The 21,421-nt window shown below is 43.5% G+C and overlaps 1 protein-coding gene across 4 annotated transcripts in view; it reads right to left on the bottom strand.

Moving 5' to 3' along the window:
* Window positions 1-3,267: 3,267 nt before the first annotated feature.
* Window positions 3,268-21,421, bottom strand: part of Ak7 (adenylate kinase 7) — a 61,851-nt gene continuing 43,697 nt past the window's right edge. For 2 of the 4 annotated variants that reach the window (XM_026399428.2, XM_026399425.2), the window contains 6 exons: window positions 16,123-16,251; window positions 14,431-14,499; window positions 11,160-11,357; window positions 7,139-7,359; window positions 3,599-3,757; window positions 3,268-3,306 (listed from right to left, as the gene is read on the bottom strand). In XM_026399428.2, the coding sequence (XP_026255213.2) occupies window positions 3,268-3,306; window positions 3,599-3,757; window positions 7,139-7,359; window positions 11,160-11,357; window positions 14,431-14,499; window positions 16,123-16,251 (815 nt within the window). The remainder of the gene's footprint in view (window positions 3,307-3,598; window positions 3,758-7,138; window positions 7,360-11,159; window positions 11,358-14,430; window positions 14,500-16,122; window positions 16,252-21,421) is intronic. The other 2 variants (XM_026399427.2, XM_026399429.2) reach the window with 2 other exon arrangements.

Here is a 21,421-nt window from a genome sequence, read left to right on the forward strand (position 1 = left end):
CACTCCTTTGGAGTTCCCGTTGAGTTCTCGCAGGGTTCTGAGAGAATTGGCGCACAGAGCCGGGTGAAGGCAATGTGTTTCCGGGAAGTGTGGGAGAGTGTCGGTGAGAGTTGAGGAATAAAGAGTTGCTGTTTGAATCTACAAGGCTTTGTGGTGGCTCGGTTATTTTGTGCCCAGCCAGACTGTGGCAGTTTCTCAGTGTAAATAGGTGGTGCTCTGTTGTCATTCCTGATCTCCCAGTAAATCAGTAAGACAGGTGAGCATCCAGGGTACGTGGGTGTCTGTCTGTCTGAATCTCCCTCCCATTCTTTTCTTTTACTTTTTTGTTTTTTCAGATGGTCTTGCTGTGTTGCCCAGGCTGGCCTTGAACTCCTGTGACTTGGACTTCAGGCAAGCAGGTACCACCATGGCATGGTTGAGAGCTAGGCTCCATCATGAATTTGCCAATATTAGTGCCACATAATGTGGCCTCTTGGTGACCTTATTAAGTGTCCCATCACAGCCAGATGGAAATGGAAATGGAAACTTTGTTGGATGACTAGAGGCTTGAATTAGTTATACATCTATAAACATACAGGTGTTTGTGAATTAGTTACCTATCAATTAAATAATTTTCATTCACTGATTAATATTTATGCTATGTTTTCTTCCAATTTCTAGAGATACAGAAAAACAAAATCCTTGCCTTCATAGAGCCTATATTTTAATGAGGGAGATGGAAAATAAATACATAGATATAAAAATCATGTCAAATGGGAGCTGAGAAAAGGAACAGAGTGGGCTATCATTGGAAGGTCCCTGAGGGGAGGCCTCTCTCAGCAGGTGATATCTGAGCTGAGCATGGATGAAGTGAGACCAAGCCGTACATGTGTGTGGGCAGAGTGTCCCAGGCAAAGGCACCAACAGTGAGCATGGCTTGAGGAGCCAAGTGAGGGGCACAACGAGGTCACATGGGTCAGATTGAACAGAACCTCCCAGGCCCAGCTCAGGACTTTGCCTCTAACTCCACGTGAGATAGGAAGGCAGGGGCCTTGGAGCTGCTCTGACTTCTGTTTTATTAAGATGCTTCTGGCTGAGAGGCTAGGAGGAGTCACAGAAAGAGACGGGGTAGGGGGCTGGGGTGGTACAGCAGCAATCCAGGGGAGAAACCATGCTGCCCTGCACCAGGGGAGGTAGTGCTGTGGGGATGAGAAACAGATTCGGGGTTTTTATTTTTGTAGTTGTTTTTTTTTGGTACCGGGGATTGAACTCAGGGGCACTCAACCACTCATCCACTTCCCCACCCTATTTTGCATTTTATTTAGACCCAGGGTCTCACTGAGGTGCTTAGCACTTCACTGTTGATGAGGCTGGCTTTGACCTCGAAATACTTTTGTCTCAGCCTCCGGAGCTGCTGAGATTACAGGTGTGTGCCACCATGCCTGGCTCAGGGTATGTTTTGAAAGTTGAACCGGCAACTTAGGGTTCAACAACAACAAAAGACAACCCAAAATAAAGTGGGCAAAGACTTGAACATTAATTTTTTTCAAAGGATAATATCCAAATGGCCAGCAAGCCCATGAAAAAATGACTAGTTACAGGGTTGGGATGTAACTCAGTGGCAGAATGCATGTTTAACATGTACAAGGCCCTAGGTTCAGTCCCCAGCACCACTACACACACACACACACACACACACACACACACACACACACGAAGAAGAAGAAGAAGAAGAACGGTGGGGAGAAAAAGAGAACATTCTTAGTTACAATATGATGTCACTTAGCTAGGTCATGGTGGTGGGGGCACAGCACTGTAAATGTTCTCACATACACTTTATGTACTGAACATACACTTACAGATGTTTGCAATGGCACGTGTTATGTGTATTTTACTATGTGTTATGGTTGGAAATATCTCTTGAAAAGTTCATGTGTTGACAGAATGATCCCAATGCAGCAAGCTTCTGAAAGGGGGCTTTAGGCAATGACTAGGGTTCTAACCTCAGTGTGGGTTATTTGCTAGGTTAACCCATTGATAGCCAAAAGGACTACTGAGTGGCGACTGCAGGCAGATGAATACTGGCTGGAGAAGTAGGTCACTGGAGGTGTGGCCTTGGACTCTAGTTACCCCTGACCCTTCTTCCCTCCCCACCCCCAGCTTCCTGGCTGCCAAGAGTTGGGCAGCCTTCCTCTGCAGTGCCCTCTGCCATGACCTTCTGCCTCACCGTGGGCCTTGAGCAATAGTTAGCTGAGGGCCATGTGCTGACACCTGTGAAACTAGTGTCAAACTAAACTTTTTCTCCTCTAAGTTGTTCTTGTGAGGTTTTTTTTTTTTTCTTTTTTGTCACAGAAATGAAAAGTTGATTAACACAACCATGATTTAAGAAAAAAAAATGTGAAGGGCTGGGGATCAGTGATAAAGCATTTGCCTGGCATGCATGAGGCGCTAGTTTTGATCTCCAGTGCCACAGAAAAATAAACAACAACAATAATATATGTACACACAGACATACAGTCTATATCATTTAAAAAATGTAGTTATATTCAGGTTACATTGTGAAAAAATATATCATTAAAGTAATTTCTTATTTAAGGCAAATCTAGGACTTTTAAGGGGGATTCAGAGCTGGGGAAAAAATTGTGAGCTTAAGCCTATATTATAAAGTTAATTTGTCAAAAAATATTTGGCTACTTTCTAATTATCACATACATCATCAGTATTATTCTTTGTGCAACATGGATTTTTTCCACCACAAGGTTTACAGTTCTCTGATTCACCAGATAAGAATCCTAATCCTGAACTTCAGAAGCAGCCCAGCCTTACAGAAGCCAATCTTATCTGACTTACTAAGACTCAACAACTGTTCTATTTATTTTCATTTCTAACCATTGGTACTAGACCTGGTACTAAGTTAACAAGTTGTGTGAAATCATTAGTGAACCTGCTAGTGATTTTCTTTGTGCTGTAAATTAAATTACTATGGGCATGAATATACAGAATATTTGGAACTGACCTAATAATGAAATATTAAGTCAGCATTGATCTCATAGGCTATGCACAGATGCCTTATCAATTTATTTTTCAATTGTATTTTTAATGAAGTAGTCATTCACTCATTGTCATTTAGCTTTTTATAATGATTCTACTTTATAACATATTTGGTTACAGAAAAAGAAAGAATTTTCAAAAAACTAAGAAAGCATTTCTAAAAGCATTTTTTTCAAATTACAGTGTTAAGTTGATCTCTAGCTCTGTAGGGTTGCATGTTACAAGATCTTTGAAGTTTTACTGTGTTTCAGCATTGTTCTTGAAGAGATATTCTGCCTACAATTAAAAAAGAAAAGTCAACAATTTATAAGATATTTATTAATAGTTATATATTTGTACCATTAATGCTTATAATTTTAACATAAAAGTATGTAAATTCTTTGCTTCCAAATGAATAATAAAATTCTATTATATAAGAATAAATAGGGGTTGGATGTTCTTGTATACTGTGAATTTGAAGGTATTTCTCAAATAACCAGACCCACAATTTCTCTATTCAGGTGTTTTCCATTAAATTTCAGGCAAATCTTATTTTCAGACTGATATTTTAAAAAATTAAACCTCTTACCAGAAAATCCACAGGATCATCCGGTCTGACTTTACAGCACTCATTCAGCCCCTGCATGAGGGTTGGCATCACATAGGTCATTAAGTAGTTCCTCAGGGGAACAGACTGAGCCTCCAGAAGTTCTCTTTCTTCCCGTTTTACTTCCTCTAGTCGCTTATTCTAAGAATAGAATGTTTGGAGGAGGGGGAAATGCACAGTCAGAAACGGTAGAACCTCTACACAACCCCCCCCCACCACTGCATTAGAACTGGATAATGCTAAAAATGTTACCACCTTATGATAAAGATGGCATGTTCAGTCAGCAGAGAAAAGACATAAATGACGCGATCACAACTGTCTCGTCATTTAGAAAATCAAAAGATGGATCCTTTCTGATACGAAAATAATTTCTAGCTGCCCGGGGGAGGAAATAGAGAGCAAAATCACAGGAGTGCTGCTGGGGAGTCCAGAGGGATTGGTACAGTGACCATGCTATCCCTGCTCAGTGCGCAGTATGGTCCCCCTCTCTCGGGATAACTCCAGATTTCCTTTGAAAACTCCTGCCTTTGGGGCCTGTTGTTTTGGTTTTGGTTTTGGCAAGACGAAAGCCTATTGGGCTAGGTGTCTTCTGCCCAAGGGCATTAGTTAAGGGTAGGCCCATCAGGTGGGCTTTAGAATGAAGCCAACCATGGAAGGTAGAGCAGAGAGGGAGACCACAGCTCCTTGGTGAATTATCTGAGCCACCAAATCAGGTCTCACCTGAAGCCTGGACTGTTCTGTTACAAGAACTCATAAACTTTCTTTAGGCCATTCTGAGGTTTGGGGTTTTTTTTTTTGTTTTTGTTTTTGTTCTTGGTCACTCTCAAGGTAAAGTCATAACTGATATTTTTGCCTGAAAAGAGATGCTTCTCAGCAAGACAACAAACCCAGATACCCAAACTGGGAAGTCAGGCATCATAGCACACATCTGTGTTCCTTGTAGCCCGGGAGGCTGAGGCAGGAGGATCATGAATTCAAAGTCAGCCTCAACAACTTAATGAGGCCTTGTCTCAAAATTAAAAAGCATTTTAGGGCTGGGGATGTGGCTCAAGCGGTAGCGCGCTCGCCTGGCATGCGTGCGACCCCGGTTCAATCCTCAGCACCACATACAAACAAAGATGTTGTGTCTGCCAATAACCAAGAAATAAATATTTAAAAAAAAATTCTCTCTCCCCTCCCCCTCTCACACTCTCTCTTTAAAATAAATAAATAATAAAGTAGTCTTTTAAAAAAGGCCTGGGCATGTAGTTCAGTGGTTAGGTGTCCCTGGGTTCAATCCCTGGTACAAAAAAAAGTGGGGTAGGGTGGGGTGGGGTGCGAGGGTAACATCTCCCGGGCTACAAGGAACCAGATGTGTGCTATGATGCCTGACTTCCCAGTTTGGGTATCTGGGTTTGCTGTCTTGCTGAGAAGCATCTCTTTTCAGGCAAAAATATCAGTTATGACTTTAACTTGAGAATGACCAAAAAAAAAAAAATTGTTTGGCCAGAGAAAACGCCATAAATAATATTAAAAGGTAGGTGATTAATTCAGAAAAACTATTTGTAGCACATTATAAAAAGCTAGGCTATTTTAAAGAGTTTATGTAACTGCACACTATTGGCCAGGCATTGTGTGCTTTATGTTAATTAATGGGTTTTTTTTTTTTTAGTATTTTTTAGTTGTAGATGAACACAATACCTTTATTTTACTTATTTATTTTCATGTGGTGTTGAAGATCAAACTCAGTGCCTCATACATGCTAGGCAAGTGCTCTACCACTGAGCCACAACCCTAGCTCCTTAATTAATGTTTTAATCAGGTACAACTTTATGAAGTAGGTGCTATCATTGTTCCCACATTATTCATTTATCATTTTTATTTATTTTTATAGCTCTTAGATCAAATCCAGGGCTTTATAATGCTAGTGAGCACTCTACCATTGCGAGTCACATCTCTAGGCCTGAACCCCCATTTTACAGATAGAGAAATTGAGGTACAAAGGTAACTCTGGCAGGGCCACATACCTACAAAGAGAGTAGAGTGGGATTTGAATGCTTGGAGCAAGTCTTGGAAGACCAATTGAGGTTATTGCTGTTTCTATTATATTGCTTTATCAGAAGTTCTAATAAATAACAAGAAAAAGACAGCCTACACACAGTGACAACGTGCAACCTGAAACTTCAATTCCTAACCAAGTTGGAAAAAGTTGTCAAATTAGAGATCAGAGAATTAATCCAAATACAACATGGTTGGTTCTCTTTATCAGTTTGACATGTTGGAACAGATTTGAGAAAGCCAGGTGGAAGGAAGTGTTGGGAAACAGCCTCTGTTAGATGATGTGTGAACCAGTTTACCCTTGCTGGAGGGCTGGGGCTGGGGCGCAGTGGTAGGGTGCTTGCCTAGCACTTGTGAGGCACTGGGTTGGATCCTCTGTACCACATAAAAATAAATAAATAAAGTTAGGTCCATCTACTACTAAAAATATTTTTAAAACAACAAAACAAAACAAACAAAACCTTGAACCTCGCCCAGTCTGACCCAACAGACCTTAGGAATTTATGCCAAGGCAATCAATCCATCCCCCAAAGATGTGTGCTGAGGATGTTCTCCCTCCCCTCGTCCTTCCTTCTTTCTAGCCTGCCTTCCTTCCATCTTTTCACAACTTTTCTTAGTGCCTCTCAGGCATTGTTCTGGGCACTGAAAAATACAGCAGTGGAACATGATGACAAAGATTCCTGTTCTCATGTAAGTTGAATTCTGTGCAAGGAAAGGGCAAGAAACAAGTTGAACATGTAAAATATATAGAATTGTTAGAGAAGAAAGTCAGAAGTACGAAAGGGTGTGTAACGTGGTGGGAAGAAGACGGGTTGAAATTCTACAAATGGTGGCCAGAAAGAGCCTCCTTAGAAAGACACTTTTAGCAGAGTTGTGATGAGGCAGTCAGTCATGCAGATGGTGTGAGAAGACCAGCGGGACAGAGTTTGAAATTGGGAAAGATTCAAAGTGCCCGGGACACTCAGGACCTTGTGAGTAACAATGAGGAGAATGGACTTTTACCTAACGGAGCTGGACAGCCCGAGAGGAGCTTTAAACAGCGATGCCCGTGGTGGAGCTGCAGGTTAGAAGCACCCCCTGGCAGCAGCGGGGAGCAGTGGGAGATGGACAAAGGCAGAGAGGAAGAGCCGGGGAGAGGACACCCCCTAATTCTGAAGAGACACACCGACCCTGGTCAGGAGAAGTGGAGAGTGTGGATGGATCTGAGTGCTGTTTTGGGAAGCAGAATTAACCAGCCTTAGTGATCTGGAAAATGAGGCTGACCACTTAGGTTAGATGGGTAAATGGAGGAAAAATCAAACCAAGTCAGAGCACGCAGCCAAATGCAGCACATTCACAGAGGTGTATGTTATTGCTCCTACTGACAGTGCCTAGTTTTTCTCATTAATTAAGCAAAAGACTGAGGATGTCTTTTTAAGATGGTACATATAACGGAAATCCATGTTTGGGTGTTTCCATGACCTCTCCCCCCCCATGCTCACTCACCCACTCCTCCCAGCGGGCCAGCTTCTCCGCGGCCTCCAAGGCCTCGAGGCGCTCACGCTCAGCCTCCGCGGCAGCCTCCTTAGCCAGGCGTTCCTCTGCAGCTCGCCTCTCGGCTTCGACCTTTTCCTCCTCGGTTAAACCATAATTTCGAGGCTGCCCAATCTCTTTGATGAGCTGTTTGATGGCAAGTCTGTTCTGAGCATCTTCAAGTTTTCCTACATCTTTACATACGGGAGAGGGCAGACCAACACATACTTATATTCTAGGCCTGACTGCTATTAGGGAGATTTTTTCTTATTATTAGCTTGTGATAGCAAATTATACAGATCGACACCCTGAAGTTTCCTCTTCTAGGGGACGACAGTTGGGAATTTCTATTCCCGTGGAATACTTATGATTCTCTGAAATGAAGCAGGAGGATTTGGGCTTGGGCCTGTCGGATTGTTGATCTGAATGGATGGATGAGGGAACGGGCTGTGCTATAGTTTGGATCTTGAATGTCCCTAAAGGACCATGTGTGAAAGGTTTGGTCACCAGGGTGGCACATCAGGAGGTAGAGCCTTTAAGAGAGGGGGGCCTAGCTTATGTGGTGGAGATGCCAGATCTGATAATAAAATGAAATTATAAGAGCATTATGATGAAGAACCAGCGCCTGGGGAAAGGGTTAGCCCCCCTCCCAGCCTCTCCTCAGGGAACCTAATTAACCAGGGGTTAATTGGGTTGTAAATAGCTATCTCTAGGAGTCCGGTGACTCTCTCTTGATATGTAAACATATCAAGTTTTCAAGGCCAGAGATACTTCTTATACTTTTGTAAACTTTTTAGTTTTTAGTTTGTAAACTTTTTAGGGATGTAGCTACATCACTTAATGGCTAGTATAAATTTTAAGTCACAATGCCAATTAACTGTTGTCTAAGTCACGATAACAACGCTCGCCAGTGTTTTCCTTTGTTCTGCACCTGTGAACTACTTATAAAATTTTGTACATGGTCCTTGGTCCAGAAGGTGAAGAATTCTAACCCACCAATATTGTACCTGGGCCCAGAACCTCAGAGCACAGGCTCATCTGGATCCACTGATGGACGAACCTGAGTTCTCCTGCTCTCCCAGTGGTGCTTGATCTGCTGAGCACAATGTCCAGGACACTTAGGTCACTGGGATGTGCCTTTGAAGGAGATTTGGGGCTCTGGGCTCTTCCTCTGACTCTCCTTTGCTTCCAGGCCATGGGGCCAGAAGTTTGGCTCTTCCACAGGCTCCCCCATGATATGCTGCCTTGTCACAGGCCCAAAGCAACAGGGCCTGCGGGGTATGAACCAGACTCTCTGCAGCTGTGACCAAAATGGACTTCCTTCCTCCCCTCCCTCCCACTCTCCCCTTCCCTTCCTTTCATCTTTTTTTGCTTTCTTCCTTTTTGCAGTACTGGGATTGGAACCCAGAGGTGCTCTACCCCTGATCTACATCCACAGACCTTTTATTTTTTATTCTGAGACAGGGTCTTACTAAGTTGCCAAAACTGGCCTTGAACTTGGGATCCTCCTGAGTAACTGTCATTATAATTGCGTGTCATGAGGGCTAGGGATGTGGCTCAAGCGGTAGCGCGCTCGCCTGGCAAGCGTGCGGCCCAGGTTCGATCCTCAGCACCACATACAAAGGTGTTGTGTCTGCCGAAAGCTAAAAGATAAATATTAAAAAAAATAATTGTGTGTCATGATGCCTGGCTTGTTATGATTTTATTTTATTTGGTACCAGGGATTGAACCCAGAGGCATTTAACCACCGAGCCACATCCCCAGTCCTCCTTATTTTTTATATTGGCACAGGGTCATGCTAAGTTTCCCAGGCTGGTCAGGATCTTTCGATCCCCCTGCCTCAGCCTCCCGAGTTGCTGGGATCACAGGTGTGTGCCACTGTGCCCGGCTCATGCTTGGGTTTTCCTGGGAGGTTTCTGCAGAGAATGGAAGGTAGTGCACACCTGGCAACTGCTTGCTGCATTCTCACCCGCAGCCGCTGCTGTGCCTGATCTTGATCTAGACTAGAGACACAGCAGGTTCTAATAGAAGAGGAGAGGAGCAGGGCCAGTGCATTAGAGAGTGAGCAGAAAATTCGAAATACAGGCCCAACCTGCCACCTCCCCATTGCCTGACCTCTGAAATTCAGATGTACTCCCTGATGTCTCTAAGTAATCACAACCTTGATGTCACTAAGTGCCCTCAAGTGTTTCTTAATGGGTTCCGTTTTAGTGGAGTATGATCTGCTAAATAATCTGCAACATCCACCTCGACCCTTGGAGCTGGGTAGCTGCTGTTGGGCCCCGTGATATCTGACCGGACCTCAACCAGCAAAGTTGCCTGTCTAGGAATGTGGTGTTGGGTCACAGAGCTGTCTGGCTTGACTCCCAGATAGCAAGGCAACTCCAGGGTGATGGTGGCCTCAGTCTGCTGTGGGCCAGACAGGAGGAGGAGTACACTGGTCTACAGAAGGTGTGGTCCAAAGAGAGATGGGATAAAAGACCCACAGAGAAGTGGACTCCCGAGATGCAGAGAATGTGCTTCCCAGCATCTTTCCAGATCCCGTTGCAGACCCTTATGAGGCCAGCCTGCATTCCTGACCTTCAGACACCCTCCCCAACGCCCACACCTCGATCTGCTTCTCCCTTTGCTTTTCCTTTATCTCCCAGTTGTCAGTGTGGACATGAGGCTCGGTGCAATGGGCACAGACAGGACGGGCAGGAACACCACGGTCACTCATTCCTTCCTCCACCCACCTCGGTTTCTCCTCAGTGTTTCTCCTCAGGTCCTCCTGATCTTTCTTTCTATAAATAATTTTTTAGGCTTTACTGAAAAGATGACAATGACTATTTTTCTGAAATTCACCATTTTTTCCCTAGTTCTTTAGGTAAACAGTTTGACTTTCATATTAGTAGCTCTTACATATAAAGTGTGTTCCTTGTGCAGAAACACACCGGAACGATGGCAAACCCCAATCAATGCTGAGGGTGTAAAACAGAGAAGAAGACTTTACAGACTTGTATATATATATTTTTTCTTTTTCAGTATTGGGTGTTAAAATCAGAAGCACTTTACCACTGAGCTACATCCCTAGCCCTTTTTGAGACGGGGCCTTGCTAAGTTGCTGAGGCTGCCTCAGACTTGTGACCCTCCTGCCTCAGCCTCCTGAGTGGCCGGGACTATAGGTGTGTGCCACTGTGTCCAGCTTATTTTTCTGTTTCTCAATAGTGCATCCCGTTATGCCTTAGTATGGATAAACTCCTTCAATGCACCAGGCACTTTATCCCTCATCTCTACCGTTCATAACAAGCCTCCAGAGTTGGTTATTTTCCTATTTCACTGATGAGAGGACAGAGCCAGAGCTGGATGAGCCCTCTGTCCCCACCGTCTCTTAGTTCTAAGCCTAACAGTACTCCAGGTTCCAAATGTATCCTATCTGCCAGGTTTGTTTTCCCCAAACCCAGAGAAGAAGTATCAAGAGCCAGAAAACTAGAAAGGAAACTGAAGGTTCGCTGAGCCAAGGGAAGCGGGACAGCTGTGAGGTGGGAGGGGACAGGAGCGTGGGGAGAGGCTGATGCAGACCCGGGTTCTTGAGCAGGGCTGCGTGCTGGGCTGAGCTGTGTGTTGTGGGAAACAGAAGGTGAGTCTGAGGTCTGTGAAAAGCGCCACTGCCTGGCAAGCAATGGGGACAGAACAGTGCCCCAAGAAACCTGGAGGAAGGGTCCAAAGCCACCAGTAGTAAGAATGCATTTCTTCAAAATGCCTTTTAAAAAATAGGCCCATCTGGCTTCCATTTCATATGTACCCCTATGTTTTCCTATAATTCTTCCCCACCACCGTGTCCCCCGGTGGAACAACAGCCCAGAGGAGTGCCAGTCCACCTGTGGCTCCCTGAGCCCCAGCACAGGGTTATACCCCACACTCCTCATCCCCACCATCCCCGTCAGACGTGCACCCCGGTTGCCAGGGGTGTCTGGGTCTGAACATTCACACCCCCCTGCAGTTCATTTCATACCGATATGTATTGGGTGGATTTCAATTTCATCAAAATAGTTTAAGACAGTCTCATCTTCAATATTCATGTCCCGGTAGTTGCTTAGCGCCCGGAGGAAGCGGTCCTGGCTATAGTGGGTTCCCGCCACAACGGACTCGGGAAGGTTCATCACCCGCTCCTTCAGGAACTCATCGGAGGCATCCAGTGAACACACGAATTCTGCAGAGAGGGAGAAGCTCTGGAGTTGGCCCAGCACCACAGAGCTGTGTATTTGTTGAGTGAACGTGAGATCAGAGTGTGGGTCAGAGGAATAAGCTTCCCAAGGGAAGTCGCTATTCCTGATATTCTCAACAATAGCACCAGCAGACATGAGTCCCAGGACACAGGTGGCCAAGTGCATCCCCAAAACATGCTACCCACAGAAGCCCGCTAAGCTTGAGAATCATCGATTTCTGCTCTGATTGTCTGGTTCACACCTCATTTACTTGCACTCTAAGAGCTCTCTAGAGTGGAAAGTTAAGTGTATCAGGAAGACCTAGAGGACAGTGTGCCCATGGTGTGTGAGGAACAGGTGTGAACAGGGCCTGGGGCTGCCACCTGTGTTAACAGTGGAAATAAAGGCTGAGGCCTTGGCTGTGGAATGGGACCCTACAAATCCATAATAGTCAGATTCTACTACTGTTCTCATCTGTTTTGTTCATCATTGGCCATTGGTTTTCATGATTTTCATGAGTAGTACATTTTGAAAAGGGAGACACTTAAATTCCTAAATTCTTGTATAATACTTAAATCAAAATTCTGTCAATAAATTTATTGGGAATTGAATCTATTTAAGTTCTAGGATGTTAAAAATCTAGGTAGAAAGTTACTTTGTTAATAATTGAAGAATTTCAAAATATGTGTAATACTATCTCTTTTTTCCCCCCAAGTGATTGGGAGATTGAAATATTTCTAATAGTGAGTATTATACTTGATTCTCCAATTTTCAAAGGACTTTACTGTGATAAAATATACTTACCAGTAGGTGATTTTTTTCAAAGTTCCCTTTTTCCACATTTTTTATTCTTGCATTATAGTTGTACATAATGATGAGATTTGTTGTTACATATTTGAACATGTACACAATCACAGGTCTTTATGATTCAGAGAGGACTTCAGGATTTTGCAATATCTCAAGACAATTATTCAGAGCACCTACTGTCTTAACCTGGCTGGGAATGAAACTGGACCTGAGCTCATGGCAGTGGGGAAATCCACAGACTGATCCCGGGGAGAGAATGTGTCCAGAACTGATGTCATAGAGTCAAAGGCTTCATCACTGACGTGAAGCATGGATGCTGTATTAACCATTTTTAAATTTTTCTATGTCTTATGATGTTTTGATGTCTTGGGAGGCCTCTGGCCTAGAGATTCCCCGGCTCCCAGAGCTGGCTAGTTGTGAGTTTCTAAAGACAGAGGCAACTTACTGGGGGGCATCCAGAAGAGCGCAGGCAGCCAGGGCAAGATGGCAGTGAGGAGGTCGGGGCAGGGCCAGGACAAAGGAGCATGGAGAGGGCCTTCCAAAGAGGTCAACTTCCTGATTGACAAACGTGCTCGTGGACACAACCAGGGGACCCAATCAGACAGACACTTCCATACTCATGCTCCTAAGTGAGGGATCCAATAGAAAAACTAACACAGATGTGTGGACAGAGGGGACACCAGTCAGTAATACTGATGAGAGTGTGGACAGAGGAGGAGATAAGGAAAGGAGGGAATTTCAGAGACCATAAAAAGAACAGGCCAAAATTGCCCACCAGACTCCCAGCTCTGGGGCTCCTTTTCCATAGAGAAGTCTGTCTCCGCCACTTTGCAATAAACCTGCTGCTTGCCTGCTCTCTCTCTCTCTGTGTCCTGCTCTTCCATTCTTTGCTGAACGAAGACGATGAGCCAGCACCCCTAGATGGGTTTACTTGAGAGCAACCCCCTCTCAGCAAGCCATCACCACTTGACCTAACTCTCATACCACGCCAGGCTCTGCCCTGCCCCAAATCATCTCAGGGCCAGGCAAATAAAGACCACCTCTGGGCCCCAGCTAGCCAACCCTGAGCTTCCTCTGGTCTGCCTGGCTTTCCCACAGAAACCCCAAGAAAGGTTCCATGCAGCCTAGACCAAGTTTGAATGGAAACCCTTCCCTTTTTCAGAAAGGTAAACTGGGGTTTGGCTTTTGGATCTGGTAAACCTGGGTGTCATTCCTGCCACATGGCACTGTGAAAAGGTTCACCCAGCTCAGATCTCACGCAGCACATGAGAAGCTGTTAATCAAGCTGAATTTTATCCAGTTACCTCAGCAAGAGCATTATGACTTACTATGGAGTTTGCAATAAATTAATGAACATTACCCAGAAGTGTTAAAGTCTCATAAATAGGATACTTCTAGTTATTCAAAAAATATCAATTTACTCTTTAACTTTTTCCCAAAGTGTATACCTAAATTAATGAGACAACCCCTCCTTTTGGCATTTTGGGTTTCTGCCATTGGTGCAGAGCCCACAGACAGACAATAAACATCCATCCCTGAGGATACCTGCTTTCTGGTGATCTCAGAGCTTCCAGAAGCTTCTCTACAGCTATCAACTGTACCCCTTTGGTGCCCGCTAGCAGGCCCTTTCAATTACAACCCTGAAGTAAGTTGCTGAAAATAGCTGCTTTTATTGATCACATGACTCAAAATGATCCCCTATGATTCACGTCACGCGAACCGTCTAAAAGTGACCACAAAACTTTTTAAAGGGTCACAGAGTGCCTGCCCATGCTCTGGGAATCCTGTTGTGGTGGACACGTGGTTTATGCTTCCATCTCCAGTGTGCTGTGAGACATCTGTGTCCAGACACCGTGGATTGAAGTGCTGCGCCTTAAGTCAGTGGCCAACAGGAAGGCTCTCACCTGACCGTCTCCACTCAGGGTCACAGGGTCTTGGAAGTAAAGGCATCATGGCGCCAGAAACAGGGGGAAGGGGCTGCGGTAGCCCAGGCCCCTGTGGGCTTGCCAGGTGACTCAGTTCCACACCTTCACCAGGACAGCTACTGGCCACAGGGGAGAGCAGCAGGACTGCTCTCCATTTCAGAACTTCAGTATCTCTGACGTTTACCCCTGGTACACTCCCTCCTTTCCAAGTTTGTGCTTGTGTGTATCTTTTAAAATTTTCCTACAAATAGATCTATTTTATTAAACTCAAAAAGATTGTTTTGGCACAAGAGATGTTGAATACCATTCATTTAAATGTGATCTTGGAGAAATATCTTAAACTTACCAGGTATAATTAATTTATCAAAGGGAAGCATTTTGCCTTTGACTTCTTCATCCTCCTCCTCATCTTCCTCTAATAGAACAAAATATATGAAGTAACATTTATTAACATATTACTAAGGGTCATAGCAAGAACTTAAATATCCTATCTTGATCTGCAAACACTAATGAAAACTAGTCATCAATAGACAACGTGGTTCAGAAATAGTCTTGCAACCTAAACATCAATTGATAGATGAATGGATACAGAAAGAGTAGTTCATACAAAGAGTGGAATGCTATTCAGCCTTGAAAAAGAAAACTTCCGCAGTGTGGACGAACCTTAAGGACATTAGGCTAAGTGAAGTGGGCCAGTCACAGAAAAAGTCCTGTGTGATTCTACTTACATAAGGGATCTTAAATAGTCAAATTCATGGAATGGGGGCTGTGCTGGGCTGGGGAGGTGGGGAAGGAGAATTAGCAATCAATGGAGACAAAGTTTTAGTTCAGCTAGATAAATAAGCTTTAGAGATCTGCTGAACAACATAGGACAAAGAGTCACCAATAACGCACTGTGCACTTAAGAATGTATTAAGAGGAGAGATCTCATGTCAAGTGTTTATGCTACAATGAAATAAAAACTTTTAAAAAGTTAAAAGCTATGCATCTAACTGGGTGTGGTGGTGCGGGTCTGTAATCCAAGGGACTCAGCAGGCTGAGACGGGAAGATTGCAAGTTAGAGGACAGACATCCTGACAACCTAGCAAGACCCTGTCTCAAAATAAAAATTAAGAAGGGCTGGAGGTGTGGGTCAGTAGGAGAGTGCCCTTGGGCTCAACCCCTAGCACCAAAACAACAACTACAAGACCCTAGACATTAAATACCAGTGATAAAAACAAGGAATCTTTGTATTGCTGATCTGTTTCTAACAAAGACAAACACATACATTTTAACACTGGACAACGGGGAACATAAGCCTCAGAATAACAAGGATTGTTTTGCTTGTTTCCTGGAACTGTACACCAGACCACTACCAACCCCAAGAAGGCAAAGGTCCTCCTTCCATTCCCGAACACATTAGACTTCTGTCCATGTATTTAATTTTCTTCCTATATTATTCTCCTTTTTTTAAAAAAAAAACTTCTACAATGAATATAAAATGAGGAAAAAATCAACACATAAACCTACAATATGAAGAATCACTAAAATTTCTTATTATGGCTGGGTCCCGTGGATACCTGTAATCCCAGCAATTCAGGAGCCTATGGCAGGAAGATTGCAAGTTCAAAGCCAACCTCAACAACTTAGTGAGGCCCTTAGCAATTTAGCAAGACTCTGTTTTTAAAAAAAAAAAAATTCATTGTGGCTGGGTGAAGTGGTGCACACCTATAATCCCAGCTAGCTACCTGGGAGGTTATTATCTCAGCTAATCAGGAGGCTGAAGCAGAAGGACCACAGGCCAGCATGATCAATTTAGCCAGACCTCATCTCAAAAAATAGAAAGATCTGGGGATGTGACTCAGTCATAGTATGCCCCTGGGTTCAATCCACAGTATCAATAAACCAACCCACAAACAAAGCTATGTACCTAATAAAAGGTGAGCCAAGATTCAAATTTAAAAGTCTCTCCATATTTCTTAATTTAATTGAGTGAACAATATGGTTACAATTTATCTGAATATAAATGCACAAAACATAGGAAACACTCAAAACTTACGATTGAACAGATCTTTTGCTTGATCATAGGTCTTTGGATATCCATCCAAAATGTATCCTTGATTCCTACAAGGCATGGATTTTAGCTTTTCTTTGACAAATCTAATTACATATTGATCTTCCAGTCGACCTGATAAAAAGAAAAAATATGTTACTGGGGAGCACGGTCTACATGGGAATGAGGTTCTAAACTACCTCAAGAACTGTGTGGTTAAAGGGGTGATTGGGATCCTTTTAAAGTAAAAGTTACGTGGTTTTGATAGATGAATGGATAGCAGTGAGCTGTCTGTAAGAGGAACAGAAGCAAATGTCCATGCCTGCTTTGAAAACTGTCTTGCAATCACAACTTTGGGTGGAGCCGAATAAGACTCGGAGTTTTACTCAGTTCTGGTGGTGTTTTTTTTTTTCTACAGACTTTTTTGTTGAGATGGGGTCTCATGGTCTTGAACAAGCTGATCTCAAACTCCTGAGCTAGAGCGAGACTCCTGCCTTGACCTCATCTAGAACTCAGGCATGTGCCTCTGAGTCCAGCTCTCCCAATTTTATCTCAGTATCACACTTCTGTAATCCTAATATGCAATAATACATGCTTCTGTTGTGAGAATTAAGTGAGGTAGATAGTGTTCATTTATGCTGCTAGCACATGATTTATTAAAAGTAGGTGGCTGGCTCTAGGTGTGGTGGTGCACACCTGTAATCTCAGCAGCCCAGGAGGCTGAGGCAAGAGGATCCTGAGTTCCAGGCCAGCCTCAGCAACTTAGCGAGGTCCTAAGTGACTTGAAAGACCCTGTCTCAAAATAAAAAGGATTGGGGATGTGGGGATGTTACTCAGTAGTCAAGGACTCCTGGGTTTAATCCCTGGTACAAAAAAAAAAAAAAACCCACACAAAAAGTAGGTGCTTGGCAAAGGAAACAATAGGAATGTAAAGAGAGAATCTATAGAACGGGAGATTATCTTTGCTAGCTACTCCTCCAATAGAGCATTAATATCTAGAATATGTAAAGAACTCACAAAATTTACACTCCAAAAATTTGATCCAATTAATAAATGGGAAAATGAATTAAACAGACACTTCTCTAAAGAAGAAATACCAATGGCCAACAAATATATGAAGAAATGTTCAACATCATTAGCAATTAGGGAAATGCAAATCAAAACTACACTGAGATGTCATCTCACATCAGTGAGAAAAACAGTCATCAAGAATACAAACAATAATAAATGCTGGAGAGCATGTGGGTAAAAAGGAACGCTTTTACACTATTGGTGGGATTATACATTAGTATAACCATTAAGGGAATCAGTATGGAAGTTCCTCTAAAGGCCAGGCATGGAACCATCCTGTGACCTACCTGTACCACTCCTCAGTATTTATCCTAAAGAAATCAAAGTCACGTTACTGCAGGGATACACACATCCCCATGTTTACAGCAGCACCATTCACAAAAGCTAAACGATGGAACCAGCCCAGGGGTCCATCAATGGATGAATGGATAAAGGAAATGTATGTATACACAATGGAGTTTTATTCAGATAAAAAAGAAAAATGAAATTATGTCAATTGCGGGAAAATGGATGGAACTTGAGACCTTTATGTTAGAAATGAGCCAAACTCAGAAGGTCAAGGGTCATGTTTTCTCTATGTGGAAACTGGAGAGGACAAAGGAAAGGAAAGGTAGGGGAGGCAGGGATCTCCTAAAAATCAAAGGGAGATCAGCAGAGGAAAGGGGTTATGGGTGAGAGGAAGGGACCCGGGGGGAAGAGCTGGGGAATGATATTGGCCAAGCTATCTTGTTATATTGTGTGCATGTATGAATGTGTAACAATAAGTAATTGTGTACAACCATAAGGCACCAATAAAAAATGTGGAAAGAAAAAAAAATAAAAATAGGTGCTTGGGCTGGAACTAAATCTCAGTAGCAGAGTTTGTGCTTGGCATGCATGAGGACCTGGGTTCAGTCTCTAGTGCATGTGCCCCCAACACACACACACACACACACACACACACACACACACTGCTCAGGAAATATTTGCTAGATTTGAATGATAGTTAAACTTGACCCAACTTTCAAAGGCTCTGTTCTCCTTAGAGCTGCAGAAAAGGCTGTGCCCCCACCTCACTTCCTCTGTGCTTGGCATTTTTGACTTGGCCCAGTGCACAGGTCCCTCTCAAGCCCTGGAAGCTGGGAGGTGGACCTGAGGCGGGAGGAGTCTGCTCTAAAGAGGCACAGTGGTTAAATGACAGCATGTTATCTGAGCAGCTGTCACACTCAAGACACGGCCAGTCCTTCAACTGCTTAACAGCGTGTCTAATAGTAATGCAAGCTTGCCAAGCCCGAGGTTAGATCTCCACGGTTCCTTCTAACGCTTTTAGTTTATCAGGAAGTTGCTTATATAAAATAGCTTTTAGCCTCTTTTGACATCCTACTAGTGACAATAAAATGATCTAATTAAAACATCTCTTCTTTCTTCTACTTTTCAATGTCACACAGATCATTAGATGGTAAAGGATTCAGGAAATAATGTGTCTTTCAGAAATTTAAGTGTTATGACCAAGATAAAATAATGATTAAAGGTGTTATTTAACATAATGAAATTCCTCCAAATGGGTTTACATTACTTCTTAGTAAGGTTGCAGTGGTACAAAGAAATAAAACCATTGTTAAGAATATCGAGGGATTCACTAACATTCAAAGACCAGCTTTATTTAAGCAATCTAGTCTCAGTTTTCAAAACTTGCATCATTATGATAAGGACATGTAATCAGAAATCTAGCTATGGTCCCTTTCAAGAGCTCCCTTGTTTATTTAAGTCACTGGGCTTTACCATTCATTTCTGTGTTCAGTAAACAACAAGGGGCCTCTTACATAGTTTTTGGTAATGATGGAATGTTTTAGAGGCATGACTGGGTGGGCCAAGCCCAAGGGCCTTATTCTAGAAAACTAGCACCTCCCTAGGCTAGTGTTGAGCTACAGGGCAGGTGATCTCTCCTATCTGCTTTATTTTTAATTTTAAATAAATTTTAATGTGCATATCTGAGGTTTAACTGTGTTGCTAGGGGATACATATAGATAATAAGATGGTTACTACAGTGAAGCAGACTTGCTGTGTATCTTCTGGTTACTTTCCTGTGATAGGGCTGCTGAAACGCTACTCAACAAGATCCCTGCTAGAACACACTGCCGTTCCCTGGAGTCCTTGTGCTGCGGCACCTTCCACCTCTAGACTGTGATTTTGTTTCACTTGACCTATGTCTCCCCATCCCTACCCCACCCTAATCTTCACCAGTGGTTACACTGTTTGATCCTCTAAATCTGTAATTAGATCTCTTTTAAAAATCAACTTCACAAATAAGTGATACCATGTTCAAGCTTTTTTCCCAGAGCTTATTTCTCTAGGCCTAACGCCCTCCAGTTCTATCCATGTTAAGACAAATGGCAGGATCCCCTCCTTTTCAAAGACTGAAAAATATTCTGGTGTGTGTGTGGAGGGGCGTGCGCACGTATGTATGTATGTATGTATGTATGTATGTATGTACGTATGTATGTATGTATGTATGTAACACATTTTCTTTATCCATCCAGCTGTAGATGGACACTGAGTTTGCTCCTGTATCCTGCTTTCGTGACCAGAGCTGCCAGGTTTGCTGGAGTGCAGCTATCTGCACAAGCTGGTGAGTTCAGATCTTTTTGTTACCTGCCCAGAAGAGCGATCGCTAGGTCTAATGGTGGTTCTATTTTCCATTTCTTTAGGAACCTCTATGCTGTTTTCCATGATGGCTGGACCACTCTCTGCTTTGAAATGAACCAGTACAGACCTACCGGAACTTTTAAAATGTCAACCTGCTTTTTTTCTTTTAAGTACCACTAATATTTAAAATATTCATGCATATTCATAATTTTCAAAACAGGATTTAAAGAGAGCTATAGGCCAAGGTTTTCCAATTATCTATGCACAATGTAGATTTACAAAGCTGAACAATTACAAATGATTTTCCCTTTTTATTTCAAACTCACGGGAAATCCCACTACCTAGACTTAATAACCCCACACATTTTGAAATAGATGAGATGAACACAAAGAATCCAGAACTAACACACTCTGTGCTTTAGGGACTTCAGTTCCCATTTTGGCTGCATTGTTGGGGACAGCAGGCATAGAGTTCTGCCAGGGGCCCAGGGGCCTCGCTGCAGGACTGTGACATCGCACTGCTAGGATCCTTGGAACCACAGGACAAAGGGTCATGTGAGGGGAAAGTGAGCTCCCTCATGTCCCTGCGGTGGGTTCAAAGGTCTTGTTTTGTTCAAACATAATCAAGGTCTACGACCTGGCTTCAGGTAAACATGAATGGGAAGGATTTTTGGACAACCTTGAGGAAAGAAATCTCCCTAAAGTTAAGAGGGTGGATGAACTATTCCTATCTCATAGGAAGTGGTTGGCATTGGGTGCCACATGGGAAGGGCAGTGGCTTGCCATTCTACACACTGCCCTCTCCAAAGGCCACTTCCCTGCTCCCAATCGCTCCTGCATCTCTTGCCCGAGGATGCCAGCCTCTTTGGCCTCTCTGGCAGCTGGGGAAGAACAGTGTCTCCTGCTAGGAACAGGTCCTTCTTGAGCTTGGGGACTTGGCTACTGCACTGTCTCCGATAACGTCTGTCCTATAACGTCTGTCCTGGGCGTGAAGAAAGCTCAGCTGGTATTTTGTACTATTGTGTTTTGCTAAGTATGTAGATAGTGTCTTTGAGTCCTTGCAAAGACCAATTATGTAAGTCTCTGTCAATAAGTAACAGTCGGCTGCCCTGTCAGCCTGAATATCAGGCATCCCTGCCTCTGTCTGGGGTGGCATAGTTCACTCTCCCACGCCCTGTCTGTGGCCTTCCACGCAGCCATAAGGTTTGGGTATACAAGGCCACATACACCTGTTCATTACTAAGAATTCCATCCTCCACCCCTCAACATGGCCTTGCTGGCCAGATCTCCCTCCTCAGTGTTCTCACTGTGGAATGTCTTATCTTGAGGGCTTTCCCCCTCCCCCCAAAGGTGAATGAATATTACCTCCCAAATGCCTTGTGGCAAGCCAGAGGCAATGCTGTATCTTAAGTATTAATCTGTGTTTTCTGTGTTCCTTTGCTTTCCTCTGGGAACTTTTCATGGAATTCAAATCCCGTTTCCTCCAGAACCAGCCATGCTAGAGCAGAAACTGACTCAGACAGGCAGCTGGCTTAAGTGGTTGCTCAGGATCAGCATCCAAAACCACTTTCTCCACCAGATGGAACCAGCCTGGGAGAAGAGAAGTACTG

The sequence above is a fragment of the Urocitellus parryii genome, chromosome 6, assembly GCF_045843805.1.
Source record: "Urocitellus parryii isolate mUroPar1 chromosome 6, mUroPar1.hap1, whole genome shotgun sequence".
NCBI lineage: Eukaryota > Metazoa > Chordata > Mammalia > Rodentia > Sciuridae > Urocitellus > Urocitellus parryii.